This window comes from Chamaea fasciata, unplaced genomic scaffold (assembly GCF_029207755.1).
Source record: "Chamaea fasciata isolate MVZ Bird 193981 ecotype frontalis unplaced genomic scaffold, bChaFas1.0.hap1 SCAF_1, whole genome shotgun sequence".
Classification (NCBI taxonomy): domain Eukaryota; kingdom Metazoa; phylum Chordata; class Aves; order Passeriformes; family Sylviidae; genus Chamaea; species Chamaea fasciata.
The window spans coordinates 96,491,665-96,512,025 of record NW_027094086.1 but is presented as its reverse complement, the minus strand read 5'-3'; the positions used below and the strand labels follow the sequence as shown (position 1 = coordinate 96,512,025).

The 20,361-nt window shown below is 41.1% G+C and overlaps 1 protein-coding gene across 1 annotated transcript in view; it reads right to left on the bottom strand.

The window, feature by feature from the left end:
- The window catches only part of TNS3 (tensin 3), a 135,578-nt gene that overhangs the window by 10,421 nt on the left and 104,796 nt on the right, over window positions 1-20,361 (bottom strand). The window contains exons 18-23 of the mRNA XM_066190326.1: window positions 19,804-19,975; window positions 16,796-17,433; window positions 16,087-16,173; window positions 7,505-7,633; window positions 5,124-5,219; window positions 1,695-1,772 (exon numbers count right to left, since the gene is read on the bottom strand). Of these exons, the coding sequence (XP_066046423.1) occupies window positions 1,695-1,772; window positions 5,124-5,219; window positions 7,505-7,633; window positions 16,087-16,173; window positions 16,796-17,433; window positions 19,804-19,975 (1,200 nt within the window). The remainder of the gene's footprint in view (window positions 1-1,694; window positions 1,773-5,123; window positions 5,220-7,504; window positions 7,634-16,086; window positions 16,174-16,795; window positions 17,434-19,803; window positions 19,976-20,361) is intronic.

Below are 20,361 nucleotides of genomic sequence, written 5' to 3'. Positions count from 1 at the left end.
TCCATGTCTTGTATGGACTTGAATCAACAAATCAAAGTCCACACTCATGTATGAGCTTAGCAGTTGTAACTGTGATCTCAACTACTGGACAACTCTTGGCCAGAAACATGAAACCACCTTTTATCTGAAATTATAATAATTTATATAAGTTTTGTGCTGCATAAGGTTTTTTTTGCCTCAAGCACTGCAAGTGGGATGCTTAACCTTTATTTCCTGACAATAAAAGACATAACACAGATGTATGCTGGAGGAACTCACATGATGACACATTAAGACAATACTTATTGCTATATTCCCTCACTACACCCTGAAAATATCTTGTATAGTGTGATTTTAATGATCTCATTTGATTTGTATAATTTACACTAATTTATGCAGAAACACTTTGTGTTATCACGATGGAATACATTAATTCTATCTTGATTCAGAGGATGACAACACAACTTTCTTCTTAAGCTGGAAAAAGCCCATCTAAACTATTAAGACAGCAGTGGAACATTTATCTCTCAATTGACTGTTAAAAGTAGTAAGAAAACTGTCCACCAACATGTTATTTCAGGTGTATAAATGCATGTAAAAAGATTTCACTTACTACTGCATTTAGCATAAGGCATGCCATCTTTGAATATAATCAAATGAGGAAGAGAGCCATAATACAGCTTGTGACTATTCATATGGCTAGAGTTACAGTTATCCAAACATTTTAAATACTCCAGGCACTGTATCCTGTCATTAACTACAGAAGCCCACCTTAAAATGCATTATCAAATCAGATTTAAAAATAAATCCAAAATAAAATTTCACTGTGGTATGTTTACTCAAGACAAGGCAAATGTTCCAGTCCTGTACCTCTGGAAGAACAGAGTAAGTTTTCCGTCTTAAGTGAGGGGGATAAAGAGAACAAGCAAACTGCCATGGTGTTTTGCCATATAAATGCATGAGATCTCTTGTCATATCTACCACAGCATATTTTTGTGCTAAAATGGTTTCATCCATGTATTTGCATAAATCAAATGCTATTTTTGTACGTTAACATATGGTCTGTAACAAAAGTTTAGAGGGTTCAAAAAACCCTTTAAAGTCATAAACCACAAGAACATTTAATATTTCAATAATGTGTCTGGGGTTAACTTCACGTGGGAGAATATCAGACAACTGAATTACTGGACAAGCATGAATATTTTGTTTTTTGTCTTGGAGTGGCTTATGAAATCAGCATAAACAAAATTAGAATTATAAACACATGCAGCAACACAGGCTTTTTTATTATTTACTTGAACAATATCTGAACCTGTGCAAGTCGTGACATTCTTCTTGCCATTGTCACACTCGGGGCCCCACCTACTCTTTATCTACTTGTCCTTTTGCTATTCACACCTGAATGAGTGGTTAAACCTAACCATACACATGGCATAATGTCATGTCTAAGAAGTACATTTGTCTTCCCACATGGTAAATTACTGTATGGACTTCTATGATGAATATATGTTTATGACTGGAATATCACAGTACCAGTATGCTCACAAACACTCTGGATAACGGTCATCACCAATACTGAAGACAACAACATAGCTTCCTCCTCAGTGCATTTTTGCTTAGATCTCAACTTGCGACACATTCACCCGCCTTCAGACACTGACACTTTGAAGCAAATCGTGGCTGGGAATATCTCTTCTGTACTTCAACAAGCATACCTCTGTATGGGATGAGCAACTTGCAGGGCAATGCCAGTGGAGTGATGGAATGCTGATAGACTAGAGCTGTCAAACTCCCTGTGGTCAGAAGAGTAACAAGACACACACGGTTAACTTGGTAGACAAGAATGCTTAAGTTATGTTTGCTCTCAAGTATTTTATAGACTAAGGGCCCCCTCTGCTTCCTTTTAAAAATCTCTTGGGACCTAAGTCAAGATCTTCTTGAACTCATTAATCACAATCATATGTTCCCATTCCCTCTTAAATACACTGCTTAGATCCTAACCTAAATGTCTGTGTTTCAAATGAAGAAAGCACAAAAATGACAAAATCAGTACAAATACAGAAGTCAGTAAATTCTTTTCAACACTCTCAACTTCTGCTATACTAAATGTTATAAATTCTCACAAAGGTGGTAAGAGCACAAGAGGTCACTTGTGCTGCATGATGAGGTAAAAAAAGCAACTTCTACCTCTTAGCCACCTAGTCTTCATCATCTAGTGTTCTGTCTACGTGCTCCTCTATTTTGTACTTCTGAAAGTATAAAAGATAGTCCAGGTAAAACTTCTTCCATTCCATGCACCAGTGATGTACATGATTCTTCTTTTTTATTCAAAGTCACTCTTGCAATTTGGTCTTGGCATAATTGAAGTAATTCAACCTTAGTTATCTTTGATACTAGCATGTGAGACTATAAGGAGTGAGAGGAAGGCATAATATTCATCAATCTGTTTGTACAAAAAGCCATCCTTCAATACCATTTACTAACAAGCAGCAAACATCATAACCATGTGCTGGAGAAAAGTCCCAGTTGAACCAAAACCAACCTCATCTTTACACCAAAAACTTCTTTGAAATGGGAAGATGACCCAATTCTACATGGGTCTTACAGAAATGCAAAGACAGATTGATACTATTAGTCCTTCACTATCTTACCCATAAACATGTGTAATAGTGCCTGTTCACCTACTTTGTGAAGGAGTTTTGAGGCTGTGTCCTGGGTTACAATGTGGGGTGTAACCAAGCTATGTATTCTACTCCCATCTACATAATTCTTGATAAAGTGTTAACAGTGGGTTGTTTTCAACAGCTTCCCAATGCCCACCCAACTCTTCAGACTGCAGGCTCGGTGTTAGATAAGGGAAAAAAGGCAAACCCTGCAAAGCTATGTTTTCTGGTTTTCATAATGAACTCAGCCATGGTAACTACACCCATCCTGAGGGGGTCGTCTCTGCTCAGAGGCCACATGGACTCGAGTATTGCATCATTCCATCGTGAAACTCCCCACCCTGAGAGAGGTACCACCTGAACTTGACTGTGTATCATCTGCGGTTTTGGGGACTTGGGGCACCACCACCATTGCTCAACAGATCCAGAGGAGGACCAGATCTTTCACAGGACCACTGCTTTCAACAAGACTGCAATCATCACCTCAACAGGACTGCAACCACTGCTTAAAAAGATTGCGACGACCACCCTGACCAACAGGGCTCAAGTTGGACTCTGATTTTGTGAGTTTAAGCCAGTTTTTCTGTATCACTGCATTTAGTCTAATATTTTTTATTAAACTGTAACTCCAGCCTGCTCTCAAGGCATTTGTGTGGGGTTCATCTCTCACTGTGGTTTATTTTCAAACCAGCAAAGGCTGTACACACTGAAAGACTAGGAGATGTTCAAACCAGTTGACTAGTAGGGCTACATAGGTGCCTAAACAGGTATTCAAGATTGAAGTAGGAATGGACCAAAAATTCTGATTTAAGTGTCATGCCAAATACTGATAAACTTCAATCGACTTTTACTTTAAATACAACTTTAATTTCACATCTGTTAATTTTATGGTAGATGACCCTTTCACAGGTGTATTTGGTGTATGTGACAAGGTCTGTAACAGGGGGTAGGAAGGCTGCAGGATGACCTCTGGGTAGAGTTCAGGGGTTTTTCATGCCAAACACAGCCCATTCCAGCAGACCCACTGCAGGACATCTATGGAAAAACAGCTGAGTGAGACACAGCAGAGGGAATGCCATGGACAGAGGAGAAGGAGATGTTCTGAGTATCAAAGTTGTCATCCTCCACCCTGTAACCTCTGGAGGACCTCACATTGAAACAGATGGGACATTTATTGTGGTTGACAGAGAGCACATGCTGAAGCAGATTTTTTTCCTGCAGGATGGCAGCCTACAGGGAAAGGCAACATCCCAGGAAGGAAAAACTGGGAGAGGGATGAAGCAGAGGAACTGTTCTGTAATGACCACATGCTGTCACACCCACTGCAGTGGGCATGAGGAGCCTGGGAGGAAGCAGTGAAATTGAGCTTGGAAAAGGGGAAGGAAAAGTGTTAATACCTGTCTTTGTTTCTCATGTTAAGGAAACTTCCCTGACTGACCATCCAGGAGCCACTCCCGCAGTCACTCTTGCACCACCTGAGCTGGTACGCAAAGCCCCTTCACAGCTACACACCCCACACCTGAAGTCAGATGTTTCCTCCCAAGTTCAACCCCACATTTCCCTTAGCAGAGTCTCAGACTTCTGGATCCTTAAAATAATTTAATTTTGGTGCAACAACTTAATAACAGCTCAAACTGGGTGCCTTCAAGAAGAGATACCCTTACAGTCTAAGGGCAGGAAAGTCTGGGGGTTGGCTGCTGCTGCATCTCTTGAGTATCTGGTCACCTGGCCACACAGGTCCCTGGACCCTTTGTTATGCAAAGGGTCAGCAGGTCATGGCCTCCTGCCTGGGACACCCACAGATCAATCTGCAGTTTGCACTTCCAGCTTGCAAACCCAGCTACCCTCACTGAATGTAACCTTCAACGACTGACTACCTGAATATCGATTTTAATTGGAAAAACATTAAAATAATTTTTCCTAAGTTGAGTTTCTTTTGCCCTGTAACCGGTTAGCATCTCCCTGTTTTCATCTCAACCCATAAGTTTTCCTACTCTGTTTTCCCCTCCTACCCTTAATGAGTGGAAAGCAAATGAGTGAACAGCTAGGTAGGTCTCTGCCTGTTTGCCATTACATGTATTGTACTTCCATCATACTATATTAGGCAGGCTGACATAGCATAATGTACTTCATGAATATCTCACTCTGGTGTCATTTTTAGCCACCTGATATGCAGTATAAATGTAACACAGGACAAAAGGTCCTGAATCAATTAGGATGATGAGTGATTTAGCTCAGCTTTCTGCAGCAACACTGGTAGTGGTAGACAAGTTTGACTGTTTGAAGCTTGGTCATATGCATGTGTGCTAGAGTGCCCTGCACATTTGCCTAATGTAAGTGTGTAAAAGGCTCCTGGAACCTTGAAATGGGTTCCTAGAGAAGTCATCAGGACTCAAACAAAGTAGTCTCTCTTGTATTCCATCCAAGTCAGCACTGGCAAATGCCAACATTTCCTCTGTCCCTGTGATGCACAGCACTTACCAAAATGTGGTTCATTTGGGCATCCTTTCAAGCGTACCCCCTTCTGAGAACATTCAATCAGAAAATGCCTTACAAGTTCATTTGACAAATCTCCAACTGTGTTGAAAAAGAAAGCTCATGAAAAGAAGCAATTAACATACAAGTTTCACAAACTGTATCTTTATGAAGCAGTTTTTCCACATTACCACTAAATGTTTTATATACAAAATGGAAAGAATACAATTAGACCTACTCTGCAAGTTACAAGATGTACTTAAAAGGCCATTTTGCAAAAAAACAAATAAGCAAACAGCTCACTTTAGACAGCCAGAGGAAATGGTTTTATATTCTTAAGTCACTGACATCCAAATATACACTGGTGTCCAAAAATGTCCAAGCATGGTCCCAGCTACACACAGGAACAGAAATTTGAAAAATGAATGGTTAGAAATTTTGATGCACTTGCCCATTAAAAGAACTTGTATCCAAAGTGACAAGAAAGTAAAAGTATGAAAAAATATTCCAATTTCCAGTGACATTTCTGTTCACAGAAGTTCTCCAGATTAAAAGACTAGATGTAGCTACACAAAGGTAATGGTGGCAATTTCCTCAGCGAATTTTTAAATTTCCAAATTTCTGCAGTTTTATGCTAAGTCTCTGCTCCTGAAAACATTTACGTGAAGCACTAAGGTTTCACTAGATTTTAAGACAGTTTTAATCTCAGGAATATAAGACAAACCAAAATTGCAGAGTTGGATGAAAAGAGGAGATTCAAAGTCCAAGAGACATGTAAAAATTCCCTCAAGATTTAACATCCTTTTAAACATATACATATATATGCAGACATATAATTAAGAGAACTTAAGTCTTATTTCTTGAAAGATGGATTCACAGTAGTTCATACCTGAGTACAAAACAAATCCTTCTCCAAATAATTAGAAGGTTATTCCATACCAACAAGACAAAGCTATCAAACCATTCAAACCTTAACAGAAGAGCTACAAACACATGTTCCTTTGATCTACCAGGAAACACCTCAAGGGTTGACTTTCAGGCCAATACAGATGAATACATTAATATGGACAGCAGAAACTGCTACACAAGAAAATATTGCACTGATCACTTTTTCAAACAGCATACTGTTTGCTGTTGTGCTCTCACCAAACTAAAAAAAATTACTACAAGGTATGTGGGAAAGGGAAGCCTGGAGTAAGAAACACTACAGGAAATGGAACTAATCTGTGCCTTCTGGGATTAAACAGTGGAAACCAAAAAAGCTAAGTATCTTGAAGTGAGAAGTGGAAGAATGCTACAGCCTTACTACTGTTAACATAAACTGTCTCTGAAAGGCTGGCAGAGTTTGTTTTCATGTCTTCCTGGACTTCATCAATGATGATAAGAAGAGACTACTAAAAACACCTACCAGCCACTTTCAGTTTGCCTCCTAGTTGTTGCTATCACCACCCCAGTACAGCTACATTGAGTTCATTAAGTAAGACACTGGAGCGGTTCTGTTGATGTTTACTGGCAACAAAAGGAATACATGGCAAGCTGTTATTAAAAATTGTTTCAAGATACCAGATTAAAACAGATTTAAAGTGTTACTGTAATAGAGGTGAACTGCTAACCTTGCCCCAGAAGAAGCAAATCCAAACCAACAGCCTAACAAAAAAAACAAACCAAAACACCATAACCATACTGCCATAAAAACAGCACTAAGAATAAACACTTTCCTGTAATCTTAGTTGCTTGACCTCACCAGTCATTATGTACTAATGAAACATAATAAGCTTTGTAAAAGAAAACCAGCAGCAATAAAAACCACTCCACTAACCTTGCAGTAGTACAAATGGAACCAAGAACACTACAGATGTTGGCTGCTGAGTTTCCATATATCAATTAATGATTTCTGCATGTTCTTCTCATGTTATGTTTCACAATCATCAGGCACAAGTTATAAATGGAGGCACTGGAGCTGACAAAGTAGGTATATAAATCACCATTTCTTTTAAACAATTATCCTTAGGAATCTCTTCCGATTTATATCTGAAATAGAACTGTCTCAAAACAAAACTTTGGGATCAAAAATATTCAGTGCTCCAGCCAATTGCAGCCTGTGAATGAGATGCAGATTTCTGATTGCTAGGGAAGAGCAATTGCTGAGATGACACTGACTTTTTATTAGGTTGATGAGGTACAACACATGCACAGCCACAACACACAAGTCATGGTGAAACCATATAGTAAAACAGGCTTTGTATCCAGTTGAATTTAACAACACATCAAACGTAGCCTGCAACTCAAGTTGCACTTATGAGAAGAGGGGAAGATTCCAACAGATTACTACCCACCAATAAGGACTACCTACTATATATATCTTGTTTAATAACATATAGAAGTACCTTTCTTTAACTGTAGCACAGAAGGAGGTGGTGTGGCAACTTTCATTGCTAGCCCATAGGCCCCCCGGAAAGAATGACTGTCTCGAACAATGAAAGACCCAGGTTCCTTTTCCTTGAGAACAGCAATGGCTGCAAGAGAATCCATCAAAAAGAGAGAAAAACAGTTCAAGAACAATGCACACTCTCAAGAAGTACAGAAGTGCAAATGTATAATGAATAGGACACCAGAAGAAGTAAGATATTTTTCTCTATCCTCATTGTTGTAAAAAAACCCCAGTCAAACGTATTTGGGGGACCTGAGTGGAAACACCTTGTCCAAATCTCACGGATACTTATTTTAAAAGAAGCCTGATGTACAGAACCCTGATTTTCACTGATTTTTAAACTGAGAAGAGTGCTCAGGTCCCCACCAGAATTCCTACAACCACTGCAAGTGCAAGTCTACTTCCACTTAGATTTTGTCAATTTGTTAAAAGACTGTATAGCTCTCTGTAATTCCCATGCTGACTAGACAGTGCTGTTTTTCACCTCCTATTCAGCCTCAAAAGGCAGAATAGATTAATTTTCATCCACCACCAACATTTTGTCTCTGCAAAGCCACCTTACTGCCTTAGGAGTTTTAAAGTAAAGGAAGGAATGTAAGTGTTTATTTTCCTCTTTGACTTTGATATATTTTTATCTGTATTTTGGGAACTCTTCTAAAAGTGCAATATGAAGTCTTCTCCAAGAGGAAACACCTTCAGGGAAATTGCTGCTGCTTTGCACATGTCAGTTGTAGTCTATAAAATCTAGTAGCCCAAAATTTTAAACTTATTTTGAAAACAGACAAAAAGTTAATCTAATGATTCATCTTAATAAAATCTTTGTACTTTGCTTTCTTTCCTCCCCCATAAACTTTTTAGAAATACTTGTGATACCCGTATACTTTCAGAATTTCCAACCATCAGCACACCTTCAGAGAAACCCTAGAAAAAGACCAAATTTGATGCTGGACTCTTTAACTGACTGTTCACACAGAACGTGGATATTATGCATATGGGCACAAAGGCATATTTTGCAAGGCCTGAGGGATTTTTTCAAAGCAAAGTTTCTTCTCATGAAAAAAGGGGAAGTAAAAAAAAATCAGAAAAATGCAGACATAATTATCTCTTCTTTCAAAATAAGTAAAGCAAACACATACGCATTCTATTCTCTTCTTCATCTGTCAGGTGGCAAAGAAAGAATCTTTTTTTCAAAACAATATGTTTTGTTTAGAGAGGACAAGGATGAATACACAAATCCCTGCAATTAAGCAGTACATAACACATCTAAATACAAAGGGATACAGTCATGATTTGTCACAGGAGTAGTCTATTAAACACTGGGAAAAAAGAACAAATGCTCCCTTCCTCAGCAACAGTACCTTAAAACACTTTTTAAAATAAATTTTACTTCAAGGATAAAAAGAAGCATATTAAAAGATTGGGAAGAATTTTGTTTCACTTCTTCAATCAGTTAGGTTTAAAATTGCTTTATATATACTTCCCTCTCTGGACACACATCATGTCAGGTATTTTTCTGCACATTTAAAGACTTAGTTCTCATTATAGGTAGTGAGTAGATAAGGCAAAGGGGACTGGATTGAAAGGAGCAGCAAAGTATCCAAAAACAAATTAATGTTCTGTTTTCTATGATCTTTGTTCCCCTGGCATCATATTTGCCACTACACAAGAACATCCTCATCATCTGAGAACTGAATAACTAGACAGACATAGCAATTTATCATTTGCCAATAGCTGAACTTCACACTATTTTGGTTTAGCATGAACATCCTTCTCAATGCAGAACTAGTTAGTAATTTCTCCTTTTTGACAACCACATTTTAAAAAAATCTCAGTTTAAAATCCTGCCTTATCTCATTAATCACAATTCACTATAGCTGATTATTACTGATAAACACAAGCACAGTCAGACCAATTGCATTTGGAAAGCACTGTCAGAGACTGAAATGTTATAGTTTCATGGCTGAAACACTATTATAAAGGACTTTTGCCCATTATGGCGAAAGTGTGTAATGAAGCTGCGCTGCCAAACCCTACCCCACCCTAAATGGGCCTCCTAACTAAAACCCTGAACTGTGAGTTAAGCCACCTAAGAGAACATGAGATAAGATGGAAGTGACACTTTCTCAACCATCTCAGGTTAGAGAAGAAATGGATAAGGCTGAGGGAGAAGGATGCATTCACAGGAGGGCCTAGCTCAGCAGCTGTCCTGAAAATCATCCCCAGCTGGCTTCGGGGTGGGAGCCATAGCCCACAGGCTTATCTGCAGCCAGGTTTGCACAGACTCCTCCCCAGCCAAGGTGGGATGAGGAGAGTTTTGGGTATATGACATGACTTCTGGTCAGAAGCAGTGAACATCCACTGTCCGTTACACAAACTGGCTCAGCTGTAAAACCTCCCACTCCAGGAAAGCCACGTCCACAGGACACTCATCTGAGGGGCAGCTGAGGAAGTGTCATAATCAAAGACCCTCAAAGCACTCCCCAGACTCATTCCTGAGGCGTTGCACCACAGCACTACACATGATGCAAAGTGATGCAACCAATCCAGAGTCTTGCAAGAGATGGTATCAAACCTGTCCCCCTGCAGGGAGGTACCTGGGCACTGCCACCTGGCCCAATGGTATTAATCATGGAACCCAGAGAGGTGTGATATATTTCTACTTAACCTGTTCCTGTCACTCCTCCTGTCCCCCACAACCAACCTTCCCTTCCCTTCCCTTCCCTTCCCTTCCCTTCCCTTCCCTTCCCTTCCCTTCCCTTCCCTTCCCTTCCCTTCCCTTCCCTTCCCTTCCCTTCCCTTCCCTTCCCTTCCCTTCCCTTCCCTTCCATCTTTCTATCACAGAATATGTAGGTTGGAAGAGACCTTCAAGACCATCAAGTCCAACCCAGCCCTAACACCTCAACTGGATCATGGCATTGAGTGCCACATCTAGTCTCTTTTTACACACATCCAGGGACAGTGACTCCACCACCTCCCTGGGCAGACTGTTCCAGTATTTATTCACTCTTTCCGTGAAAAACTTCTTCCTAATATCCAACCTATATTTCCCTTGATGCTGCTTAAGACTCTGTCCTCTCGTTCTGTCAGTTGCTGCCTGGAGAAAGAGACCAACCCCCAGCTGCCTACAACCACCCTTCAGGAAGTTAGAGAGTGATAAGGTCACACCTGAGTCTCCTTTTCTCCAGGCTAAACAACCCCAGCTCCCCCAGTCATTCTCTATATGGCTTGTGTTCCAAGACCTTCACCAGCTTTGTTGCCCTTCTCTGGACACGTTCAAGCATCTCAACATCCTTCCTACACTGAGGAGCCCAGAACTGGACAGAATACTCAAGGTGTGGCCTCACCAGTGCTGAGTACAGGGGAAGAATGACCTCCCTGCTCCTGCTGGCCACACCATTCCTGATACAGGCCAGGATGCCATTGGCCCTCTTGGCCACCTGGGCACACTGCTGGCTCATGTTCAGCCAGCTGCTGACTAGAACCCCCAGGTCCCTTTCCTCCTGGGCACTGTCCAGCCACACCGTCCCCACCCTGTAATGCTGCTGGGGGTTACTGGGGCCAAAGTGCAGGACTTGACACTTGGACTCATTAAACTTCATCTTGTTAGACTGCCCATCGATCCAAACATTCCAGATCTCTCTGTAGAGCCATCCTATCTTCCAACAGGTCGACACACACTCCCAGCTTAGTGTCGTCTGCAAATTTACTTATGAAAGATTCAATACTCTCATCCATGTCATCAATGAAAATACTGAACAGAGCTGGCCCCAGCACAGACCCTTGAGGAACACCACTGGTGACTGGCCGCCAGCTGGATACAGCACCATTCACCACCACTCCCTGGGCCCGGCCATCCAGCCAGTTCCTAACCCAACTAAGAGTGCTCCTGTCCAAGCCCTGGGCTGCCAGCTTATCCAGGAGTATGCTGTGGGAGACAGTGTCAAAAGCCTTGCTGAAGTCCAAATAGACAACATCCACAGCCCTTCCTGCATCCACCAGGTGGGTCTCCTGGTCATAAAAGGAGATCAGGTTGGTCAAACATGACCTATCTCTCCTAAACCCGTGCTGGGTGGGCCTGAGACCCTAGCCATCCTGTAGGTGCTGCATGATGACACTCAGTATAAACTGTTCTGTTACCTTGCCAGGTACTGAGGTCAGACTGACTGGTCTATAACTCCTGGGATCCTCCTTCCCACCTGTTTTGTTAATGGGTGTCACATTGGCCAGTTTCCAATCATCCGGAACCTCACCAGTGAGCCACGACTGATTGTAAATGATGGAGAGTGGCTTTGCAAGCTCATATGCCAGCTCCCTCATCACCCTGGGATAGATCCCATCTGGGCCCATAGATTTTTGAGTATCCAAGCATCTCAACAGTCCTCTGACTGCCTCCTCTTGGATAATGGGGGGACTATTCTGTTCCCTGACACCATCAACAAACCCAGGAGGATAGCTGTCCTGTAGGCAAGTTGTCTTCTCACTGAAGACTGAGGCAAAGAAGTTGCTAAGCACTTCCACTTTCTCCTCATCTGCAGTTACTAAGTTCCCTCCCTCATGCAATAGAGAGCAAAGATTGGCCTTACCTTTCCTTTTACCATTAATATATTTGTAGAAACATTTACTATTATCCTTTACAGAAGTCGCCATTTTAAGTTCAAACTGAGCTTTGGCCCCCCTATTTTTTTTCCTACATGCTCTAGCAGCCCCCTTAAATACTTCCTGAGGGACCTGACCCTCCCAAAAATGACACATCCTCTTTTTATTCCTGAGTTCATCCAAAACCTCCTTGCCTATCCAGGCTGGGCGTTTACATCGTCGACTGGTCTTTCGGCACACAGGGACAGTCTGTTCCTGTGCCCTCAAAATCTCTGTTTTGAAGAACACCCAGCTTACCTGAATTCCTTTGTTTTTAAGGGCTGCTTCCCAAGGAACCCTCTGAATAAGCCTCCTAAATAGGCCAAAGTCCGCCCTCCAGAAGTCCAATGTAAGAGTCTTATCAGTGTACCTCCTGATTTCACCAATTACTGAGAACTCTATAATTTCATGATCACTCTGCCCCAGTCATCCTCCAACCACCACATCTCCCACCAGCCCATCTCTATTTGTGAACAACAGATCCAACATAGTCCCTCCCCTGCTGGGCTAACCTACCAGCTGTGACAAAAAGTTATCAACCATGCACTCTAAAAATTTCCTGGACTGTCTCTTTTCTGCTGTACTAAGTTCCCAACAGACTTGGCAGGTTGAAGTCACCTACAAGAACAAGGGCTGATGATCCTGAAACATTCTCCAGCTGCTTATAGAGTAAGTTGTCCACCTCTTCCTCCTGGTTGGGTGGACGATAACAGACTCCCAGTAGGATGTCAGCCTTGTTGGCTTTCCCCTTAATTCTTACCCATAGGCATTCAACTCCATCTTCATTAGTTTCAATACCTATGGCATCAAAAGCCTCCCTAATGTAAAGGGCCATCCCTCCACCTCTTCTCCCTTTTCTGTCTCTTCTGAAGAGCTTGTAGCCATCGAGTGCAGTGCTCCAGCTATGTGAATCATCCCACCACGTTTCTGTGATGGTGACTACATCACAGCTATGCTGTTGCACCATGACCTCCAGCTCTTCCTGTTTGTTACTCATGCCACATGCATTGGTATACACACACTTCAGCTGGGCTACTGATTTCACCCCTAACTCAGGCTTAGCACTCTTGGGCCTGCTTCTAGGCAGCCCAGCTGCATCCCCTTCCCCCTTCAAACCTAGTTTAAAGCCTGCTCAACGAGGTCTGCCAGTTCCTGAGCTAAGAACCTTCTACCCTTAACAGAGAGATGTATCCCATCTGGTTCCAACAGAGCAGATGCCATAAAAGTTGTTCCATGATTAAAGAATCCAAAATTTTGTTGATCACACCAACCCTTAAACCACTTGTTAACGATGTGAGTTCTCCTATTTCTTCCATCATTTTTCTCTGCCACCAAAGGGACTGAGCAGAACACTACCTGGGTCCCTGTTTTATGAACCACGTGACCCAGTGCCCTGAAGTCCCTTTTAATCGCCTTGACACTCCTCTTTCTGATCTCATGACTGCCAGCCTGGAGTAACAGCAGTGGGTAAAAATCAGTGGGCTGAATCAGCCCAAGAAGTCTCTCAGTAATATCCTGTATCCAGGTCCTAGGGAGGCAGCAGACTTCCCTGTGGGATGGGTCTGGGTGACATATGGGGCCCTCTGTTCCCTTCCAAAGGGAGTCACCTACTACAATTACCCTTCTTTTCTTCTTGATTTTAAGAGGTGGAGATCTGTGTTACAGAAGAATCAAAACTGGGAGGCTCACTGGGCAGATAATTTCCCTCTAAATCATCTAAATCATCTGGCTGGCCCTCTAGATCCAGGGCCTCATACCTATTCTGAAGTGGCACATGGCTAGGGGATGGGGGTTGGGAGGAGTTTTTATTATTACTTCTCCTAGCAGGGACCCTTTTCCACTCCCCTTCATCTACCAGGTGCTGTTCTATTGCCTGGGAGTGGGAGGCATATGAGTCCTCTGAATCTAGATGGGCCTCCCTTAAAGATGGAAGGGCTGAACTCCACCAGACCATTTCCCTTTCACTTTCCCTGATACTCCTTAATCGTTCAACTTCCTCCCTAAGCTCGGCCACCAGTGAAAGGAGATCATTCACTTGCTCACACCTCAGGCACGCCTCCTTCAAAACATCCCCTGAAACAACCGATAAGCTCAAACACTCTGGGCAGGAATGGCTCTGTACAGACACATCCTTTTTGGAGGGCTCCACCTGGTCACATACACTAGTGCCAACCACAGTTTTTGACTGTGTTGAAACCATTACTAACAGAAATCCCAAGACCAACCAGCCAGTAGAAACACCTCGAACAATACACAGTAGTCCTTACCAGCAAGAGAACTAGCAACCCTGCCTGCTTGCCCTGCCTGGGCAAACTGCTGTGCAAACTGCCGTGGCCACACCTCAGAGACCTGCCACGCTCCTGTTTGTCCACTCCTGGTCGCTGCACTCCCTAGAGACCTCTTATAATAGGCCACTCAGCAACTAAGGAAGCTCCACCCCTTTCTCCTGAATGACTCACAACTCCTTCCTTCCTTCCTTCCTTCCTTCCTTCCTTCCTTCCTTCCTTCCTTCCCTTCCTTCCCTTCCTTCCCTCCCCTTCCCTTCCCTTCCCTCCCCTTCCCCTTTCTCTCTTTCAAATAATGTTAAATAAAATATACCAAGTATACAATATATCAAGTTTTTGGTATCAACATTTAACCTTGTTTGGTTTTAGTCTCGTTTCATGGAATATTCAAACCTGAAGTTTCTATCCACCATCCACTGAGTGCTCACTTTACTCCTCTGTGATTAGTGGATTGAAACAAGCACCCAGCACGTTTATATACATACTGTTGCAGGGACAGTGTGTAAGTTCATAGAATCATGGAAGAATGGCCTGGATTGCAATGGACCTTTAAGAACATCTACTACCAATGCTTCTGCCATGAACAGAGACAACTTTCATTAGGCCAGAGACATATCCAACCTGATCTTAAACATTTCCATAGATGGAGGGCATCCACAGCTACTCTGAACCCTCTGTTCCAGTGCCTCATCACCCTCACAGTAAAGATTTTTTTTTCTAATATTTAATCTAAACTTAGTTTTGGTTTGAAACCATTTCACCTTGTCCTGTCACTACATGTTCTTCTAAAAAGTCACTCTCCATCTTTCTTGAAGGCTCCCCTCAGGTATTGGAAGGCTGCAATTAGGTGACTCCAAAGCTTTCCCTTCTCCAGACTGAACAATCTCAATTCCTCAGCCTTTCCTCATAGGAAAGGTACTCCATCCCTCTAACCAACTTGATAGCCCTCCTGTGTACTCGCTGCAACAGGTCTGTCTATGTCTTTCCTGTATGCCAGATGCAGTACTCCAGATGCTCACTGGTATTCATTTTCATACAGATAATAAAAGCTTTCTTCAGTTAACTGAGTAATACATCAACATACAGAAGTACTGTATCTCCATCATACATCATAAACATGTTGTTCCATGGTAATGACCTTCAAGAAATAATTGTCATTTGACATTGAAATTCAGGCTACAAAGCAACTGGTGGGTGAGGATGCTTTTGTGATGACCTAGCTAATGAATTATTCTGAGATCATGTCACAACAACACACACTTAAAAGCTTACAGAGAGCAGACAGCAGTTTGGTATTGTTTCATGCATATCTGCCATTTGAAAATCTGAAGCTTCACAACAAAGAGCATTTGCAACAGCTACCACAGGTAGACCTATATTACTTCACAGTAGTTCAGTTAGGCTAATAATTTGTCCAATTAACCGAATATTTTTCAGGACTACTTGACTGCCCTCCACACTCAAATTCAGCCTTTCAACAAAACAAACTAAGAGGGGCTGTCTGTGGCCCTTCTAGGTTTTATATTTCCTTAGAGATCAGGTATTAACCTAAAACTGAGACTTCACCAACTAGCTTTTCTATAAATGGATATGTCAGAATATATATCAACTGATTTACCTTGTTCTCTTGAAATATCTGGCTTATACCAGAACTTGGATGTGTCCTGAACAAATTTTACAGTCACATGTTTATCAGCCGTGTTTTCTGTGAAATAAAAGGGAAAAAAGTCAGGAATTTTTTTAAAATACAGTAGGGTTTTTACTTTTCTTTACAACTTCTAATCACCACGATTACTCAAAAAACTCATCATTAGAACAGTTTAGAGAAACTGAGCTCTTTCAGAACCAGCAAATATAACAACACACACCAAAATTCTGAAAGCATGTTTGAAGTTTCATTTTGTAAAATCTATAAAATATTAAAAACTTTTAGTTATAAAGCAGAATAAATATAAATTTCTCAACAGGGCCCAATGAACACACATGTACATTTTTAACTCTTCTCCGCACAACTCTAAAAGGTGCAGAGAAGCCAGTCCTTTTTAAACGAAATTGGACTCAACCGGTCCATTGTATTCTGACAGCTGAAAAGGTAAGCTGCTCAATGGCTGACTTCTAGGAAGCACAGGAAGAAATCTGAAGCCTTGTTTTCTGAATAACGCATCCAAAGCCAGTGAACTGGCACCATTTACTGCAATCATTCAAGTCCTCCGTGCCATTTTCATTCCACTATTTTTTTTCCTCTCCACTTTTAAAACCCACTAAATTCTTTTTATAAACTCACGTAAAATCTAATGTCTTTTGCATTTCTCTGATAGAGAACCCACCTGGCACTGGGGAAGGGCTTAACATTTTTGAGAAATCTGGGAGGACATTTGGGAAGGGAATGCTGATGGTGCTTCCACTGTGAGGGCTAGAGAAGCCACTTGAAGAAGGCGAGACAGAGGCAAAGGAATGTTCTCCTTCAGAGGGCCTCTTCTTCTCTGGAAGAGGCGGTTGAGCATGTAGGCTCCCTCCATGGTGATACAGAACTGCACTGTTCTGGCTGTTGTGTCCAGAGGCCACTGTAAGAAAGTTTTGTGTCAAAAAGTCATTGTCATCAGCACTTGCCACTGACGAGGTCAGGGTTTTAGATGTGCTAGCACTGCCTATGCAAGTAGCTTGCATCTCCTCTCGGAGGGAGCTACTGTCCCTGGCACCACTATAGCTCAGGCAGGCATGGGTACTGCTGCTGCTAATATGTTCTTGGTGTGGCTCAGCTGGTGAACTCTCCAGGTTGCTCAGAGTGACAACTTGCAGTCCTGGAGTCTGGAAATGAGACAGGAGAGAGACATCCTGCACAGCACTTGAAAATTCAGAGGGCACAAGATAACCTCCTGGCTGCCTAGTGTTTCCGATTGAATACTGGGTTGACAGGGAAGCTTTAGAGCTGCTTTCAAGCCAAGGACATTCTGCTGCAGAAGAGCTGTCAAAAAAAAAAAAAAAAGGCAAAAATTAAACTCAAAAATAAAACAACAGCCAAATCATTCCCTTAAAATGTTACCATACAACACGTACTTCAATGATCATTGAAAGCAATGAAACATCACACCCAGGACAAAAATCTCAGTGTGCTCTTTGAAAAAATGCTGGACCAGGTAATGCAGCTGGATCAAGGGATTCCAGCCTTATCCTGACCAGTAACTTCTTCAATGCAGGTCATTATGTTCTGCCTTATCTCACCTTCCACCTAGCCACATTGATGGGATAGTTTCTGAGTTTGCACTGTAAACCAGTCCATGAAATTAATGACAGCTAAAAATACTTCTCCTTCTCCCTGTTTGAGAAGGTTAGTTTTAACACGAATCAGTTTAGTGAGGCTGTCTGCAGCACTGCTTCACATACAGTGGTCTTGATGAGCGAAAGTGCTACCAGAAAAATAGCAGTAGAAGGCAACAATTTCTTATGCCAAAGCTGCATAGAAGTAGAGGTCTATGGAAGAAACCTGACATGGCCATACCAGTTCTTACATGCAGAGTGTCTAATGCTCACCAGAATAAAAATGAAAAGAAATGGCCTGAGAAGGTGGTTATGCACCATCACACAATAAATCAGTAACTATGATAATGGTAAGAACATAGCTGACAAGGAATAACTTGCAGATCAGGTCTATTTTAATACTATTTATATATTAAAAAAAAAAAGGAGGCAGGTCCAGTGGTTAATTTATTTGACAATGGAAAAATTCTGATTTATAGAATTAAATATTTCAACAGTAAATGCTCTGTTTTTCTACTGGGTAGCAATTCTACCTGTTCAAGTAAAAAATAAAAGGAAGTCCTTCCAAATGAGAGAAACTAAGCTCCTGATAAAATCATCTGATAAAAGTTTAAGTTGTCTCATTGCCTCTAAAAATGAAATGCCCTTAGGCTGTAGCTGGAAAATATTACTAATATTACCAAATCCAGAGAGAACAAATTCACTGGGAAATGCAAAGGCAAAAAGCTGACATAAGATATATATCAAAAAAGACAGGATTTTTACTTAAAAGGGAGCTGTGGAAATGAATGCTAGTAGATTTAAACAGCTCAAATTAGAAAGGCCATTGTAGAAATGGAAGGTAAGCAAATTGAAGAAGACATCATTGCAAGAAAAAAAACCTCTAGAGCTGTAGCTATCTGCTAGGTGAAATAAAAAAAAATAGAAAAAATATTTAGAAAGAAGGGAACAAAATTTTCTAGATAAAGTCTGAAGTAGGAATGTAAACTTGATAATGACTGAATTGCTTGATAAGCTTTTAATACATACCCACTTGTAATTGTTACATTGCCTCCTCTGCAGCAAATACCAACATATTTTGTTCTGTCTTACAGTTCACATTCATAATCACAAAACCAAAACATTCTTTCACAGCCTCAGTACTGACTGAAAATGAAACCAACTGAATTGGAAGATAAATAAAAGATAAATAGGTAATAACATACTTGAAGTACTCACTGACACTCTGACACTCCTACCAGAAGTATTTCCAAATACTTACTGTGAAAAAGTAGCCAAATAACCAAAAATGAGAATAGGATTATTAGCCAGAAAAGAATGTTTTTGCAGAGTGATAGAGAAGGTAACTTCTTCAGGTGTAATGTACTACCTTGTCTACTGAGTAAATACAGTGCACAGCTAATGCCTGATCATGCACTGTTATGGTCTTCTGAACATTCTAAAAGTAACTAGGGACTCCTTGTTTGTTTGCTGTTCCTTGCCATTTTTTAGCTTATGCTGTAAACTCCTCTGGACAAGGATTACTTCATACATTTACACTATTTACACTCTTGTCCAGAGCCCTACATGTTTACCACAATGTAAGTATAAAATAATAAAATTTCTAAACCTGCTGAGCAGTTGCAAGGGAATCAACTACACACTACCAAAGCAAATCTACTGACATTTTACTGACTAAAAACATGTCAGCAGTGAGAAGAGTGCTCCCCTTCTCTCATATACAGCTTATTCCAATGTGAAATTTAATGACACAGCTTTAAGTAAAACATCAGAGAAGCCAGTTAAACACACAGAAAAATATATATGAGCTTGTGCTAGCACAAGTAACACAATTGAGCTATTAAATTCTATTTATTTTTGTCCTCCCACTGACCTTCAAAGCTATCTGTGTCCCTGACACAAAAGTAACACCTGTGTACATGCTAAAATCCAGCCAATGGACAACATCAACATTAAATGTCACAACCCACCTCAAAGTTCTTGGAAAATGGTCTGCAATGAAGATGCAAGCGTAACAACTTGGCTCAAAATTATCATTATGGGAACTAAACAATCATGTAGGATAATCTTTTCCTACCTTTCTGCCCCTGGAATAGGACTGCTACTTGCAACAGTACATGAAGATGCAAAGCACTGCTGAAGGGAGTGATCAGTCTGCATGTTGGCCCTCAGCAAAGACGAGTCAGTCCCCATGGTGCTGTCAGACATCATCATAGAGAGGTTAATGGCTTCCATGTAACTTTGAGATTCTGCAGCAAATAAAAAAAAGGAAATGCAAATTTTAAATCAATATGCATTTTTATGAACCTTGTACTGAAACCAGAGTTCGTAAAATAGTCTGGTTTTCTCTTAATAAGATTATAAGGAAGAGTTTTTGTTTGTCTGAACGGTAGGTATTATTTCACAAAATTATGTTGATTGCTGAAAACATCCAGTAGGTCGAATACCAGAGGGAATAGAGATTACAGAATTGCTACACTCGAACTGTTTGATCAGTTCTCAAGAATACATTCTCTAGCCCTAAAGATGAGAACAGACCATTTGTTCCAAGATGTTTCTCATTTCACAGTCCACAGAGTTGATCAGTTATGTCTAGTCAAGTGCACCATTTGCACTTAAAATTCCAGTAGAAAAT